The sequence below is a fragment of the Heterodontus francisci genome, chromosome 3 (genome assembly GCF_036365525.1).
Source record: "Heterodontus francisci isolate sHetFra1 chromosome 3, sHetFra1.hap1, whole genome shotgun sequence".
In the NCBI taxonomy this organism is placed as follows: Eukaryota; Metazoa; Chordata; class Chondrichthyes; order Heterodontiformes; family Heterodontidae; genus Heterodontus; species Heterodontus francisci.
Window position 1 is genome coordinate 75687774 of NC_090373.1, and position 16758 is coordinate 75704531.

A 16758-nucleotide genomic window follows, 5' to 3' on the forward strand; every position below is an offset into this window, starting at 1 on the left:
TCTCTCTCTCTCTCTCGCCCCCCTGCCTCCCCCCCCCTTCTCCCTGATGGGCAAAGATCTGGCAAGTGGAGTATAATGTGGGAAAATGTGGAATTGTCCATTTTGCAGGAAGCATAAAAAGAAGCATATTATCTAAATGATGAGAGGTTGCTGAGCTCTGAGTTGCAGAGGGATCTGGGTGTCCTAATGCATGAATCGCAAAAGGTTAGCATGCAGGTACAGCAAGTAATTAGGAAAGCTAATAGAATGTTACCGTTTATTGCGAGGAGAATTGAATACAAAAGTACGGAGGTTATGCTTCAGTTATGTAGGGCATTGGTGAGACCACATCCGGAGTACTGTGTGCAGTATTAGTCTCCTTTAAGGAAGGATGTAAATGTGTTGGAAGCAGTTCAGAGACTGTTTACTAGACTAATACCTGGAATGGGTGGGTTGTCTTATGAGGAAAGGTTGGACATGCTTGTATCTGCTGGAGTTTAGAAGAATAAGAGGCGACTTGATTGAAGGATAAGATTCTGAGGGGTCTTGATAGGCTGGATGTGGAAAGGATGTTTCCTCTTGTGGGAGAATCTCAAACTAGGGGTCACTGTTTAAAAATAAGGAGTCACCCATTTAAGACATGAGAATTTTTTTCTGAGGGTCGTGAGCCTTTGGAACTGCCTTCCTCAAAAGGCGATGGAAGCAGAGTCTTTGAATATTTTTAAGGCAGAGGTAGATACATACTTGATATAAGCAAGGGGTGAAAGGTTATTGGGGGTAAGCGGGAATGTGGAGTTGAGGTTACAGTCACATCAGCCATGATCTTATTAAATGGCAGAGCAGGTTCCAGGGGAAGAATGGCCTACTCCTACTCCTAATTCATATGTTAGTATATTCTTCCAGTTTAATTGTCCACTGCCATTCATGAGTACATGTGGAAGGACTGCAGAGCTTTTATCTAATCCATTTGTAGTGGGATTGCTTAGCTTTCTATTGTATGTCATTTCTGTTGTTTAGCATGCATGTAGCCCTGTATTGTAGCTTCACCTGGTTGGCACCCCATTTTGAGTACTCTTGGTGTTGCTCCTGGCATGCTCTTCTCATTGAACCAGGGCTGATCCCCTGGCTTGATGGTAATGGTAGAGTGAGGGATATGCTGGGCCATGAGGTTACATGTTGTGGTTGAATGCAATTCTGCTGCTGCTTATGACCCACACTGCCTCAAGGATGCCCAGTTTTGAGCTGCTAGATCTGTTCTAAATCTATCCCATTTAGCACAGTCGTAGTGCCACACAACACAATGGAGGGTATCCTCAGTTAGAAGACGATACTTGGTCTCCACGAGGACTGTGCAGTGGTCACTGCTACCAATACTGTCGTGGCAGATGCATCTGCGACAGGTAGATTGGTGAGGACGAGACTTCATGTTGGATCTCTCACAAGATGCCGTGGGCCCACTGTGGCAGCTGTCTCCTTCAGCACTTGGCCAGCTCAGTCAGTAGTGGTGCTATCAAACCAGTCTTGGTGATGGACATTGAGTACATTGCTACTCCCCAGTGCTTCTTCCAAGTGGTATTCAACCTGGGGGAGTACTGATTCATCAGTTGAGGGAAGGTGGTTGGTTGTAATCAGCAGGAGCTTTACTTGCCCAGTAGAAGGCATAGCAGCCAGTGTGCAGTGAAGGATAGTGAGGGGCTTTACATGAGGCCAGAGTCAGAAAAAGCAATGAGGTGGGGCGGAGAGGTTAGGGATAGCGATGGGTGAGCCAATGAAGGTTTTAAATGGGAGGATCAGAATGTTAAATTGGAGATATCAGTGGACCAGGGATGACAGTTGTAATGGGCAAGAGTGACTCAGTATGGGTAATATATGGGCAGCAGGATTTTGGATGATGGAAAATGAGAGATGGGCCAGGAGAGTATTGGAGTAAACAAGTCTGGAGGCAATTAAAGGCATGATTTAGGGTTGCAATGGCAGATGGGCTGAGGTGGGAGAAGGGGGTAGGCGATGATATTGAAGTAGGCAGTCTTGTGATGGAGATGATTTGGGGTGCTCAGTTCAGGATCAGACAGGATGCCGAGGTTGCAGACTGTCAGGTTCTGTCTGGGACAATTGTTATGATCAGGTGAGGAGGGGTCGAAAGGCTCCCCTCTTGTCCCTCTCCTTGTTTGACCGCAACAGGATATATTTCTTTTAAGCAGTGGATATGCTTACCAATTCAGTGAGTGTTTAACCCTTTTATGTGCTATGATCATAAAAGAACCAACCGGGCCGGTTTTCTTGAGTTTAAACATGAAAGAGGTTAGTTTATTGTACTTAAAACCAAAGCCTAATAAACTATGCTCCAACTTTCACGCGTACATACACAAGAATCTCACACGCATAGGTTACAGAGTGAAGAAGAATTGGTTGTTTGGATTAGAGTCCAGAACAAATAAAGAAATATACAATTTGTGGTGTTTGGTAATTCAGTTGTCTTCCGATTGAACTCGTGGTCCCGAAGTATCTGGCTGGTAGAGGTGGCCACCCGGTTCAGGGTTTTCCTGGAGACAGTGATGTAGATGGTTTTCTCCTCAGGGTCTCTGCGGCAATAATAGAATTGGATGTTTTGCAGCCCGCAGGCAAGGTTCGAACTTGTAGTGTTGCCTAGAGAGAGAGAAAGACCTCCACTTGGGTCTTGCACTGGTCAAAAGCAGGTGTTTGTCTGCTATAGTGAAAAGAAACTGCAAGTTTTCACACAGATGGAAAGAGTGTCACATGATTGTCCAGCGTACTCTCTTTTGTACATTAATGAGATCCAAGTCTAAGAATTCCGATCTCTCTCGGGTCTCATTGTTTGTGTTTACCCCCTGGGGGGTTCATCTCCACCAGTGTTAATGTTCCAAGATGGCTATGAATGTCTTGTTAATGGAGGTGAGGCCGTTAGCTCATTCAAAATTCACAATCCATTGTTCTAGTGGGGATTAACTAGACATTTATCTCTACCTTGATACTTTGGTATGTGAGGTATTTCGATGCAAATTGCGTGGCCATTTTAGATGCTTTTTTAAAGTTTAATTCAGGTTTCCAACCGATGGATTAAAAAAAATCATTCAGCATAGCATGTGTTCATGACACAATGGTTAGAGAGAGGAATAGAGTCAGTGACGAGGACTGAAGATGTTTTCAGTCTTGCCAGTGGTTTATCTGGAGTAAGTTGCAGCTGACTCAAGTCTGGATGTTATCTCTCAAATCCAGGAAGAATGTGAGAATCCCTTTCAGACAGTACAGAGGTTGGTTCTAGGGATCAGTGATTTTAGCTACAAGGTTAGGTGGGAGAAGCTGGGTTTGTTCTCCTTGGAGCAAAAGGAGTTGAGGGAAGATTTGATAGAGGGGTACAAGTTTATGACAGACTTAGATAAGGTAGACAAAGAAAATCTATTCCCATTAGCTGATGGTACAGGGACTAGGGGACACAGATTGAAGGTTTTGGACAAGAGGTACAGGTGGGAATGTGAGGAAAAACTTCTATGCAGTGAGTGGTAATTCCCTGGAATTCGTTGTCTACCAAGGTGGTGGAGGCAGAGACGATGAATGATTTCAAAAGGAAATTGGATGGGCGCTTGAGGGAAATGGACTTGCAGGGATAGAGTGGGTGATTGGGACTGACTGGATTTCTCTACAGAGAGCCGGCATAGACTTGATGGGCTGAATGGTCTCCTTTGTGCCGTAATGAGTCTATGCGTATATGTTTCTATGTATATAGATCATGTGTCTGGCGCACGGTTCCTGTACACGTTAACCTATTTCCTCTGTCACCTTTTTATTACAGAAATTCATATGCCAAAATGTCACAGTGGAAGGAAAAGTCTTTATTTAAATACTAATAATGGGGAAATGCTGTGTCAACATTTCACTGTGCACTTTGTTGGTGAATCTGTAAGCTTTAGGTTTTCTCCTACAGTCTCTTATCAACATCCACTATTTTCAAATATTTGATTGCAACAAATTTAGAATGCAGTAGGTCGCAGCATCTCCATCTGTGCCTAGATAATTGGGTCATTGAGAGTGCAATACCCAAGGTCTGCCAACACATCTGTGAGGAATAGGCTCAGTAAAGTCTAAGGTTTGAAGAGGATCGGCTAAGTTAGGTAGTTTATAACATTTTAAGTCTAATGCTCTTTGAATGCTAGGTGACGATACTTGCCCTCTAGTTTTTATTATGGATTTTGCTATTTTGCTTGACTTTATATACTCGAGAAATTTGTATTTAATTTTCAAAAAATCAATACGTGAATTAGATTGACATTTGACAACACTTTTTTACGAAATTGAAATTAAAGGAATACAGAAGGAAACTTCTCTAGTTTTCATTTTTCTAGTCAAAGTGGTGTAATTTGTCATATTCCAAATGGAACAAAAACTTGCACACCTTAATTAGCCCAAAATAGGCTTTTAGTTGAGACATGAGGCAGGTATTTTCCTTAGCTCCTCAATTTATACAATTTAACGCCCCCCTCAACACCTCCTCCAGTGATAGAATTACTTCTGCCAGATATGTTAAACTTCAGGTTATACTCCTTTCACTCCCTTCAAAAAGATGCTGCTAATTTCATAGCTTCTGCATAGGCATTTTTTTTTAGAAATGCCTCTGAATTTATCTATTAATATTTCAAATAGAATCATAGCCATCAGAGTACCATAGCTTAAAAAACAAAGCTGAGGAATAGTTATTAAAGCCCAGCAGGGGAAAAGTATAAAATTTTTCAGTTCTGACTGGATTGAAAGAGTGGTGTAGAACACCCCAAGAAACATTTGCATGGTGAAAAATTAATTCATTGATGTCCTCCCTTAACACTAGTATTGCCATTTGAAATTGCTGACGAACCACAGGTGAGGCTATGGCAACATTGTTTTAGCCGCATACACGAATTGTAGTCAAACTGCCTCTGCCTCTTGCACAGTATAGTTAATGTGTGTGTATGTACTTATATATTCACTTTATAAACCTCTACCATCATTCAGGAGCAAGGAAGTAAAGCACTCGCAGTAAACAAGAAGCACAAGTACGCTCTGCTTTTTATCTTGCTAACCAACACAAAAAAAGTTAAAGTACACATGCATAAGCTGTGCAAATATGAGTGTTGATTTTGCTCAACAAGACTGAAGTCATGCTTCACTGTCCTTACAGTGGCCAAGTGGGAGTCAAAAGAATTTCTGGGCCCTCACAGCATAATAAGTTTATCAGAGGGAAATTAGTTATCAGTCTGGTTTTACCTTTCCTGCCCCCAGGTGCCCAATTTGAGTAGCATTGTTTGACCCCTCGGAGAACATCGTCTTCTCTGCCAGCTACAGGAGGTGAATATCTTGTGGAAACTTGAAGCAAATGGAACATCGAAAAGTATAGGATAGCATTAAAAAAGTTCATTAATGCTAGTTTGCAGATTACCACTGTGTTCAATAAGGCTTTGAAAATGAAATTAATCCTGTTGGAAAATAATTAAAATGAACTGCATTAAGTTTTCATAAACCTGGCAGCTGAGTGTAAAAGCAGTCCTAGTTGAATATTTTCTGCAGTCATGATATTATTGAATAGCAAAACACCTCAGTTTGTATATTGTGAATGCTGAGATCAAAAACAAATGAAGTGTTGGGCTTTTTTTTAAAACCAATATGTGATTGCCAAGTTGTTTCTGCATAAAAATATTGTTTCTCTACATTTACCTGTTTAATGTCGTTGTCATTGATTTACTGTTTGTTTACTTTTAGCTGTTACCTGCTAAAAAATTCTGGGAATCAGATGATTCAGCTAAAGAAGGCCAAAAAGGCATATTCCTAGGAGATGAGTGGAGGGACACCGCATGGGGAGCATCTCGTAAGTGACGCTGAAAACTGTCTTAAGTCTGTAACATTTTGCTTTTATATAAGAAATGTTTTCACATCATTAGGGCGGCGCAGTGGTTAGCACCGCAGCCTCACAGCTCCAGGGACCCGGGTTCAATTCTGGGTACTGCCTGTGTGGAGTTTGCAAGTTCTCCCTGTGACCGCGTGGGTTTTCGCCGGGTGCTCCGGTTTCCTCCCACAGCCAAAGACTTGCAGGTGAGGGGTAAATTAGCCATTATAAATTGCCCCTAGTGTAGGTAGGTGGTAGGGAATATGGGATTACTGTAGGGTTAGTATAAATGGGTGGTTCTTGGTCGGCACAGAGTCGGTGGGCCGAAGTGCATGTTTCAGTGCTATATCTCTAAATAAATAAAGTAAATAAAAAATGATAAGGTTCAAGAACTATAGATAGATTTCGAACAGATCTATTAATGCAAAACTGGGCATCCATGAGGTGCTGTGGGCCATCAGCAGCGGCAGAATTGTACTCGCCCACAATCTGTAACCTCATGGCCCAGTATATCCCCCACTCTACCATTACCATCAAGCCAGGAGACCAACCCTGGTTCAATGAAGAATGCTGGAGGGCATGCCAGGAGCAGCACCAGGCATACCTCAAAATGAGGTGTCAACCTGGTGAAGCTACAACACAGGACTATCTGCGTGCCAAACTGCGGAAGCAGCATGAGATAGACAGAGCTAAGCGATCCCATAACCAACGGATCAGATCTAAGCTCTGCAGTCCTGCCACATCCAGCCGTGAACGGTGGTGGACAATTAAACAACTAACTGGAGGAGGTGGCTCCACAAATATCCCCATCCTCAATGATGGGGGAGCCCAGCACATCATTGGGAAAGATAAGGCTGAAGCATTTGCAACAATCTTCAGCCAGAAGTGTCGAGCTGATGATCCATCTCGGCCTTCTGAAGTCCCCAGCATCACAGATGCCAGACTTCAGCCAATTCAGTTCACTCCGCGTGATATCAAGAAACGTCTGAAGGCACTGGATACTGCAAAGGCTATGGGCCTTGACAATATTCCAGCAATAGTACTGAAGACCTGTGCTCCAGAACTTGCTGCACCCCTAGCCAAGCTGTTCCAGTACAGCTACAACACTGGCATCTACCTTGCAATGTGGAAAATTGCCCAGGTATGTCCTGTACACAAAAAGCAGGACAAGTCCAACCCGGGCAATTACCGCCCCATTAGCCTACTCTCAATCATCAGTAAAGTGATGGAAGGTGTCATCAGCAGTGCCATCAAGCGGCACTTGCTTAGCAATAACCTGCTCAGTGACGCTCAGTTTGGGATCCGCCAGGACCACTCAGCTCCTGACCTCATCACAGCCTTGGTTCAAACATGGACAAAAGAGCTCAACTCGAGGTGAGGTGAGAGTGACTGCCCTTGACATCAAGGCAGCATTTGACTAAGTATGGCATCAAGGAGCCCTAACAAAACTGTCAGTGGGAATCGGGGAAAACCCTCCGCTGGCTGGAGTCATACCTAGCACAAAGGAAGATGGTTGTGGTTGTTGGAGGTCAATCATCTGAGCTCCAGGACATCACTGCAGGAGTTTCTCAGGGTAATGGCCTAGGTCCAACCTTCTTCAGCTGCTTCATCAATGACCTTCCTTCAATCATAAGGTCAGAAGTGGGGATGTTCGCTAATGATTGCACAATGTTCAGTACCATTCATGACTCCTCAGATACTGAAGCAGTCTGTGTAAAAATGCAGCAAGACTTGGACAATATCCAGGCTTGGGCTGATAGGTGGCAAGTAACATTCGCGCCACACAAATGCCAGGCAATGACCATCTCCAACAAGAGAGAATCTAACATCTCCCCTTGACATTCAATGGCATTACCATCGTTGAATCCCCCACTATCAACATCCTAGGGGCTACCATTGACCAGAAATTGAACTGGAGTAGCCATATAAATAATGTGGCTACAAGCACAGGTCAGAGGCTAGGAATCCTGTGGCGAGTAACTCACCTCCTGACTCCCCAAAGCCTGTCCACCATCTACAAGGCACAAAGTCAGGAGTGTGATGGAATACTTTCCACTTGCCTGGATGGGTGCAGCTCCAACAACACTCTAGAAGCTCGACACCATCCAGGACAAAGCAGCCCGCTTGATTGGCACCCCATCTACAAACATTCACTCCCTCCACCACCGATGTACAGTGGCAGCAGTGTGTACCATCTACAAGATGCACTGCAGCAATGCACCAAGGCTCCTTCGACAGCACCTTCCAAACCCGCGACCTCTACCAACTAGAAGGACAAGGGCAGCAAATGCATGGGAACACCACCACCTGCAAGTTCCCCTCCAAGTCACACAGCATCCTGACTTGGAATTATATCGCCGTTCCTTCACTGTCGCTGGGTCAAAATCCTGGAACTCCCTTCCTAACAGCATTGTGGGTGTACCTACCCCACATGGACTGCCGCGGTTCAAGAAGGCAGCTCTCCACCACCTTCTCGAGGGCAGTTAGGGATGGGCAATAAATGCTGGCCTGGCCAGCGATGCCCACATCCCATGAATGAATAAAAAAAACTATAGAAATTTAGCACAGAAATCAAAAAGCTTGCCTCAGTAATGTGGATGCATTTGCTTAGTGTCCATGTATTTACAATTTAGGGGGAGCATAAGTCTGCTTAACTAAAAACCAAATCATGTATCATCTGAGGTAACGATGTAATATACACAAACAGTTGAAAAATATGTAATTTTGCCTGGAGTATAATCTGTACTTGGTTATGGTAAAACTAGTGAAATCAGTTTCAAGATTGCTACTCAACTTGCAAATGTGTAATTACTGTCATCTTTATAGTTGTTCTGGAATAACATTTGTACAGGCATCCAATTTTGGTTTCCTGATCATTATCCATAATCTCTTCTCCTTTTTGATCACAGTCCTTGAAGATCATGAGCTTATTTCCTTTCAAGGAGTAAAATATGTCAATTTGCACAATATTGGACACTTGGCAATTGCACTGACATTGATCAGCAGTTGTATAACTACATCAGAAGTTCATATGTATTTTTTCCCTCAACAGACTTTGACTGAAACACCATGTATATCAAGAAACTCTAATAAAATTAAAAGTTGTTGTTACCATGATTATTTTATTGCTGCTATTTTGGATAAATATAAACAGAAATCATCAATTTCTCATTAAAATCTTAATGTTACAATTCAGCTCAATTTAACAGTAGCTGTAGTATCTATTTAAAAAAAAATTCTAACAAAGCTAAATGATTAAGCATATATTCAGTAAACAAAGTCCTCGAGGCGGCCAACATCCCCAGCTTATACACACTACTGAGTCAGCGGCGCTTGTGATGGCTTGGCCATGTGAGCCGCGTGGAAGATGGCAGGATCCCCAAAGACACATTGTACAGCGAGCTCGCCACTGGTATCAGACCCATCAGCCGTCCATGTCTCCGCTTTAAAGACGTCTGCAAACGCGACATGAAATCCTGTGACATTGATCACAAGTCGTGGGAGTCAGTTGCCAGCGTTCGCCAGAGCTGGCGGACAGCCATAAAGGCGGGGCGAAAGTGTGGCGAGTCGAAGAGACTTAGCAGTTGGCAGGAAAAAAGACAGAGGCGCAAGGGAAGAGCCAACTGTGTAACAGCCCCGACAATCAAATTTTTCTGCAGCACCTGTGGAAGAGCCTGTCACTCTAGAATTGGCCTTTATAGCCACTCCAGGCGCTGCTCCACACACCACTGACCACCTCCAGGCGCTTACCCATTGTCTCTCGAGATAAGGAGGCCAAAGAAGAATAGTAAACAAAAATCAATGGATCAACTTCTAATGGACTGAAAGATTAGACAAGCTTGTTAGACAAGATTAGGCAAGCTTGTATAGAATATTTGCACCCTGCTCTATAATAGCACTTTTCTTGTTTAGTTTTAGTTTTTTTACTTTTAGAGATACAGCACTGAAACAGGCCCTTCGGCCCACCGAGTCTGTGCCGACCATCAACCACCCATCTATACTAATCCCACATTCCGACCACTTATCCCCACCTGTCCTTGTATTTCCCTACCACCTACCTATACTAGGGGCAATTGCTAATGGCCAATTTACCTATCAACCTGCAAGTCTTTGGCTTGTGGGAGGAAACCGGAGCACCCGGAGGAAACCCACGCAGACACAGGGAGAACTTGCAAACTCCACACAGGCAGTACCCGGAATTGAACCTGGGTCGCTGGAGCTGTGAGGCTGCTGTGCTCGCCACTGTGCCGCCCTTTGTATTTTACTCTCCACTTGCCTGGATGGGTGCAGCTCCAACAACACTCAAGAAGCTCGACACCATCCAGGACAAAGCAGCCCGCTTGATTGGCACCCCATCTACAAGCATTCACTTCCTCCACCACCGATGCACAGTGGCAGCAGTGTGTACCATCTACAAGATGCACTGTAGCAATGCACCAAGGTTCCTTAGACAGCACCTTCCAAACCCACGGCCTCTACCAACTAGAAGGACAAGGGCAGCAAATGCATGGGAACACCACCACCTGCAAGTTCCCCTCCAAGTCACACACTATCCTGACTTGGAACTATATCGCCATTCCTTCACTGTCGCTGGGTCAGAATCCTGGAACTCCCTTTCTGACAGCACTGTGGGTGTACCTACCCCACATGGACTGCAGCGGTTCAAGAAGGCAGCTCACCACCACCTTCTCGAGGGCAATTAGGGATGGGCAATAAATGCTGGCCTGGCCAGTGATGCCCACATCCCATGAATGAATAAAAAAAAACTATACTCTTTTAGTCGCGATGTAACAGTAACAGAGATGTTCCAGATATTGTTGTTATTGGCTTGTTATTTTCTGTGGTTCAGAGGAAAGCTATGATGCAAGTGTGAAGGAGTTGTTCCATCTGTCTGAACTTGTGAACTGCGAGCTTTTCTTTTTGGAAAAACCCAGTTTGGACAAGTTTAAATTTCTACAGCCTGTGAGTTTAGAAATGCTTTACTTGTTGCATTTACCAGGTGCTTATACTGATTTGGAAGGTCCACAAGCTACTGCCGAAGTTTTGATTTTTGTGTTGCTACAAATAAGCAATTCTATCCCAATCTAATTTTTCTTAAAAAAAAAAGTTACTATGTCTTTGATCTTTTAAGGAGACTACAGTTTTTCCTTTTACAAAGTTACTTTTATCTTTTGGTTATACTTCATAAATATGACATTCCAACTCCTTAGCGTTAAAAGCTGAGATTTATGATGTCTACACAAATCAAATGTGTGTGTGCATCAAATAAGGGATTGTCAATTTATATGTAAGCTGTTACAGAAGGAGTTCTGAACTTAAACTAAAGCAGATTTGATTCCAGTGGGGTATAATTGCCACAATGTGGGAACATTTTCAAAAATGAGAACTAGGAGCTGGTACAAAACCAAGTGACTAATCACTGGGTAAATCAATCCAGTGTGCATTGGTGTAAATTTTTGGAAGATTATTTTTGAGACTAGGTGACATATGAGCCAGAATATTGCCCGGTCACCCTTGGCACAGGTTGAAATTTAGTACAAACTGATGGGATAAGTGTCATCCTTTTAGTAGTAAGGAATCTATTAAGTTAATATGGGCAGCTTTGTTAAAATGTCACTGTTATATGCGCAAAATAAAATTTGTTTTTGCTTGAAGTTATGAGAGTTGCTGCTGGAGAACTTGAAATTCACTACTTTTCAGGGATGTGGTGGGGGGCAGGGACAAAGAGATGTGGGCTCTGGGACCATGACTACTGACATATGCTTTGCTGAAGCTGGGTGCTCAAGATAGAATCCATTTTCTGTTTACGCTGCCCTCTCTCTGTCTCCTCTCCTCCTCTTCCCAACCCCCTCCCAAAAAATGCATTTTGTGTTTCTCTCTCCCTCTCTCTCTGTCTCATTCCTCTAGCCCCTTGCAAAATAGGGAACATGCTCTGATGAAAGATCTGCACATTTGGGGTGAAGTAGGGAGTGAATGGCTGAGGTGAGAGAAGTGGCGAGATAGGGAGTGAGTGGCTGACCGGTCGGGGGGTGAAGCGGGGAGCGAGCGGCCGATAGGGGAGTAGTGGCGAGGTGGGGAGAGAGCAACAAGCAGACGTTGCAGTACGCGATGACGTTATCCGTGGGACCTGCCATCCGTGGTTAACTAAAACAGTTAAAGATGGTATCAAACTTAAAGAAAAGCCTATAATTGCACAAAGATGGGAGGCTGGTCAGAAGATTGGACAGAATATAAAAACAGCGAAGATTGATTAAGAAGGTAAAATTGCAGTACAAGAGAAAGCTAGCTAGAAATATAAAGACAGATAATAAGAGTTTCTATAGATATTTAAAAAAGAAAAGAGTTAACAAAGTGAGCGTTGGTCCGATAAAAAGTGAGTTCGGGGGATGGATAATAATGAACCCGGGTCGCTGGAGCTGTGAGGCTGCGGTGCTAACCACTGCGCCACTGTGCCGCCCACAACTTGCAAACTCCAGAATTGGAGGAGTGCAGATATCTCGGCGGGTTGTGGGGCTGGAAGAGGTTGCAGAGGTTTATGAACTCTCACAGAAATGTATCCCCTGCCTGTTGATACCAGAGTTCAGCATCTTCACACCTTGCTGTGCTCCCGGCAACCCACTGGGTTAAGATTCAAGCACCACCTTCCCTTGTTACACTTGCCATACATCGCTCCAGTGCATCTGCTGCACAGCATTGGTGTCGGTGGATTTGCAGCTGTTGCAGATGGTTTTGTAGTTGTATTGAAGCACTTTTTTACCCAACGGGTGGTAATCACCTGGAGCTCGCTGCCCACAAGAGTGGTGGAAGCAAAGACGATCAGTAACTTCAAGAGGAAGTTGATGGCCACCTGAGAGAAATAGGGCTACCTGGATCGAGTCAGGGAGAGGGACTGACTGCGTAGCTCTGTGGAAAGCCGACATGGACTGAATGGCCTCCTTCTTTGCCGTAAATTACTCTATGACTTGTTGTTTTAATCCCTGCTGAGCTCTCTTTATCTTTAATAAAAAGGTCTAGAATAGTGCAGACAGTGGAATTTCTGTTTGCACTTTCGCACTTATTTCGCCTTCCTTTATAGCTCTGTTGTGCCACACATGCTTTTGCATCAGCCAAGACTCATCACACACATCCTGATTGACTACACTCTGCCTAACTTAACCAACCATTACCTAGAATTAGGTGTGAGCTCCCTCCAATCAACCATCAAAGCATGCAATTATATAAATTGTTAACAGCTAATGAGGTTAAGGACATTTGCCAGTAATTTAGAAGAGTTAATCCATTATATACAGTAGCGACATTTAAGAGGCATCTGGACAGGTACTTGAATGAGCAAGGCATAGAGGGATATGGAATTAATGCAGGCAGATGGGATTAGTATAGATAGGCATTATGGTCGGCATGGACGCGGTGGGCCGAAGGGCCTGTTTCTATGCTGTACGACTCTATATTTCTATATATTTCTATATTTCCACACAGGCAGTACCCAGAATTGAACCCAGGTCGCTGGAGCTGTGAAGCTGCAGTGCTAACCACTGCGCCACTGTGTTACAGAATGCTTTTTGTGTGTTTGAATAGGATTTCCTTTTGATGAATTTCTAAAAATGTCTGTTTAAAAGAAAATTTCTATAAAAATTCCTAAATTTAAAAATAAATCCACGTGACTTGCTTCCTGACTCACGAAAATGTGTGACTTTTAATGAACTCATACACCCAACCCCCTGCCGCACTCCACCATATTTATTCTCCTGATACCATACCTTTGCATGTTTTGAAACTTTCTTCCTAAAGTACTTTACTTTTCTGCACCTCCTCCTTCGGTAGCTTCAGGAAAACTTCTTCAACCATGCTTTTGGCTGCCTTCCAAACTTTGCTGCTTCATACTTGTGTTATCTTTTTTAAAGTGCCATGGGATATTTTGATACTTAAAGGCATTGTATGACTGAAAGTTGCTGTCAATATTTGCCATTTCAGTTTTGTGAAATAATTAACAGCCTTTTGAATTCAAATAAAGAAAAAGATTTCCAGGAATTTATTTTTATTAAATCTTTGTTACTCCACAAGGTAAGTATGGAATGTGAAAAGACAGTTTGGAGCTTCAGGATTGCTCTTTCTATAAATGTGCACTATTTACCCTATTGTGGATTCAGCTTCCTCTATTTAATCTCGCGAGGGCAAGTTCTGCTCCTTAATCCCCAAAGGTAAATGAGCCAGAATTCCAGAGCATTGTCTTTCTCAAATAAAAGATGAGATGAGGGAAACAAAAACAAATTGCTGGAATAATAAAAAGGATTGCACATCTTTCTCTTTCAAAGCCTGATGATTGTGCATTTTCAGATCGGTCTGGTTTTATTTCAGATTTCTAGAATCCGTGTACTTAACTGTCTTTAGGGGACCTGGCCTCTGTGAATATTGTTCATCCTTCGCCTATCTCCAGCATCGCACTATACAGAATGCAAAGTTCAAGTCAAATAGGCTGCACAAATCCATATTATCCACCCCTCTCAGGATCAAGACCCACATCAATCTTTTATCAATGATGTTAGTTTCTCATAGAAATAAATCTATAAATCAATTGTTTTCATTGTTTTGTTCCTAGCAAACATCAAAATTTTGCTTCATGTTTAAATTTATTCTATTATCCAGACCACACTGTGTCACAGCCCATCATGGTTCAGAGAAGACCTGGTCAAGGCTTTCATGGAAACAATGAAGTCAGCTCTGTTCTCTCGCCCCGTTCTGAAAGTGGTGGCCTAGGAGTAAGCATGGTGGAGTATGTCTTACGATCTTCACCTGGGGATAAACTGGATACTCGTTTTAGAAAAGGGCCATTTGTAAGTAATTAGCCTTGCTATTCATTTGGTTTCTGTGAATGTATGGATGTTGTGAGATTAATTTAAGTGGTCTAATTGTCATACTTTAGTATATTAAATCTGACCTGTAATTTTGAACAGTAGTTTTACTTCACTTTTGAGCTGCAGCTTACATTTTGTTTGACACTTAGGGAAGTAAACTTCTGTGAATTGTTAATATGCCAAGTTACTTTGTGCTTTAAAGCACTGTGAATATGCAAGCAAATATTTAAATATGCAAGTGCTTATAGTTACAGTGATGTTTTATCCCCCCTTATCCTCCTTCGACCTCTCTGCAGTGTTCAACGTGATTGATAGTGTCATCCTCCTCCATCTACTTTCTTCTCTGTTGTCCAACTCAGTGGAATTGCATTTGATGGTTCCATTACTACTTACCCAAAACATTCTCCCCCCTCAACCTGCATTATCACTGCTAGAGTCCCTCAGTGATCTATTTTCTGCCTTTTCATCCACATGCTGCTCTTTGGTGTTATCATTTTCAGATCTGGGATCAGTTCCTACATGTGCGCCGATGGCATCTAGCTCTCCCAACACTTCCCCCGAATGCTTTGTTGCTGTTAGGCAGCTTGTTCATCTGCCTGTCAGCTCAACTTTGACAAAACCAAAACTATTATTTTCAGTCCTCATCACAAATTTTCTGTCGTAGTCACTAATTTTGATACTGTCTACCGTTACTCTCGCAGCCTGAACTTGTTTGTTTTCAACCTTCACTCTGCTTCATTGAATCTGACCTTGTATTACCTACTGGTGGCAAATCCTAGTTGCATTAAACCCTGTCTTGAAGCAAATCTCATTAATATTCTTTTAAAATTTAAACTGCTCAAGAATTATAATTCTTTTTCCTAATCATTTGGCTAAACAATCAATTTTGATACTGGAAACATCGATAGTGTAACTACAGCCTGCACCTATAGGTGGAGGCCAATCCGATACCAGAATGATGGAATGAGAGTCCCCAAATTAGAAGGTCTACTTTGCTCCAGAATCAGGTTGGGCTATAACACTAGATATATATCATACAAGTTTAGTATCAACTTCATCTCTGGATGTTACATAGAAATACCAACACAGAAACAGGCGGTTTGATCCAATCAGTCCGTGCAGCTGTCTTAATCCCTGTACCTGTTTCGTTCACAAATATTTTTATTCCACTTGGCTTCAATCACCTGTCTAACCTATTCTTAAATATTGAGATGGTTTCTGCTTTAATCACTGACACTGCATACCATAGTCTCAGAACCCTCTTTTTAAAAAAAATAAAGTTTGTTTTTTGCTCTCTATTCCATCCCATCGCTTCACAATTTCAAACACCCCTATCAAATCACCCCTTAATCTCCTCTCTTCTCAATGGAAGAGCACTAATTTTTCAAATCTTTCTTTGTATTTGTATTTCCTCATATTAGGTAACATACCAGTGAATCTGCATTGTATGCTATCACCATCCTTCCTGTAGTGTGGATCCCAAAACTGCATGCTGTACTTTATAGCTCTGGTCTTAATGAGGTTTTATACAGATTCATCGTTACATCTCAAATTTTATATTTTATTTCTCTTGCCATAGCATTTACCATTAGCTTTTTAAATTTCTGCTATGATCTGGCTTTGATTAAAATTCATATAAACAGAAATCATTTAGTTGTAGTTTACTTTTTAAAAAATAAGCTGTCTATTGTATTTACTGTTTTCTTTTTGGTCATGTGTAAGAGAAGCCATGCCCAAGTCCATAGGAAGAACAGTCGAAGTTTCAGTAATAATATCGTTCAATTCTAGTAAACTAATTTGATTCTTCATGCATGGAGAATGCCAAATTAAATAAATTGCGCATTCAATTTAGGTATGAACTGTTGATGTATTATGGGAGATTTTGGAATTGAGTATGGTATACTTGTTCCTCCCCTTTTTTGCCTTCCGTGATTCTTTGCACTTAATTGTATAGGCACTGTACAAGGTTTGGAAATGCTTTGGTTTTTGGCAGCTTTGTATTCACTCTGTCCATTCGCATGTACATTTCGGTCGCCGTCCTGTATCAAAACCCAC

General features: G+C 42.4%; 1 protein-coding gene across 12 annotated transcripts in view; it reads left to right on the forward strand.

Moving 5' to 3' along the window:
- Nucleotides 1-16758, forward strand: part of LOC137357234 (pumilio homolog 2) — a 172436-nt gene that overhangs the window by 62479 nt on the left and 93199 nt on the right. For all 12 annotated transcript variants that reach the window (XM_068023412.1, XM_068023431.1, XM_068023422.1 and 9 more), the window contains 2 exons: nucleotides 5728-5833; nucleotides 14495-14682. In XM_068023412.1, the coding sequence (XP_067879513.1) occupies nucleotides 5728-5833; nucleotides 14495-14682 (294 nt within the window). The remainder of the gene's footprint in view (nucleotides 1-5727; nucleotides 5834-14494; nucleotides 14683-16758) is intronic.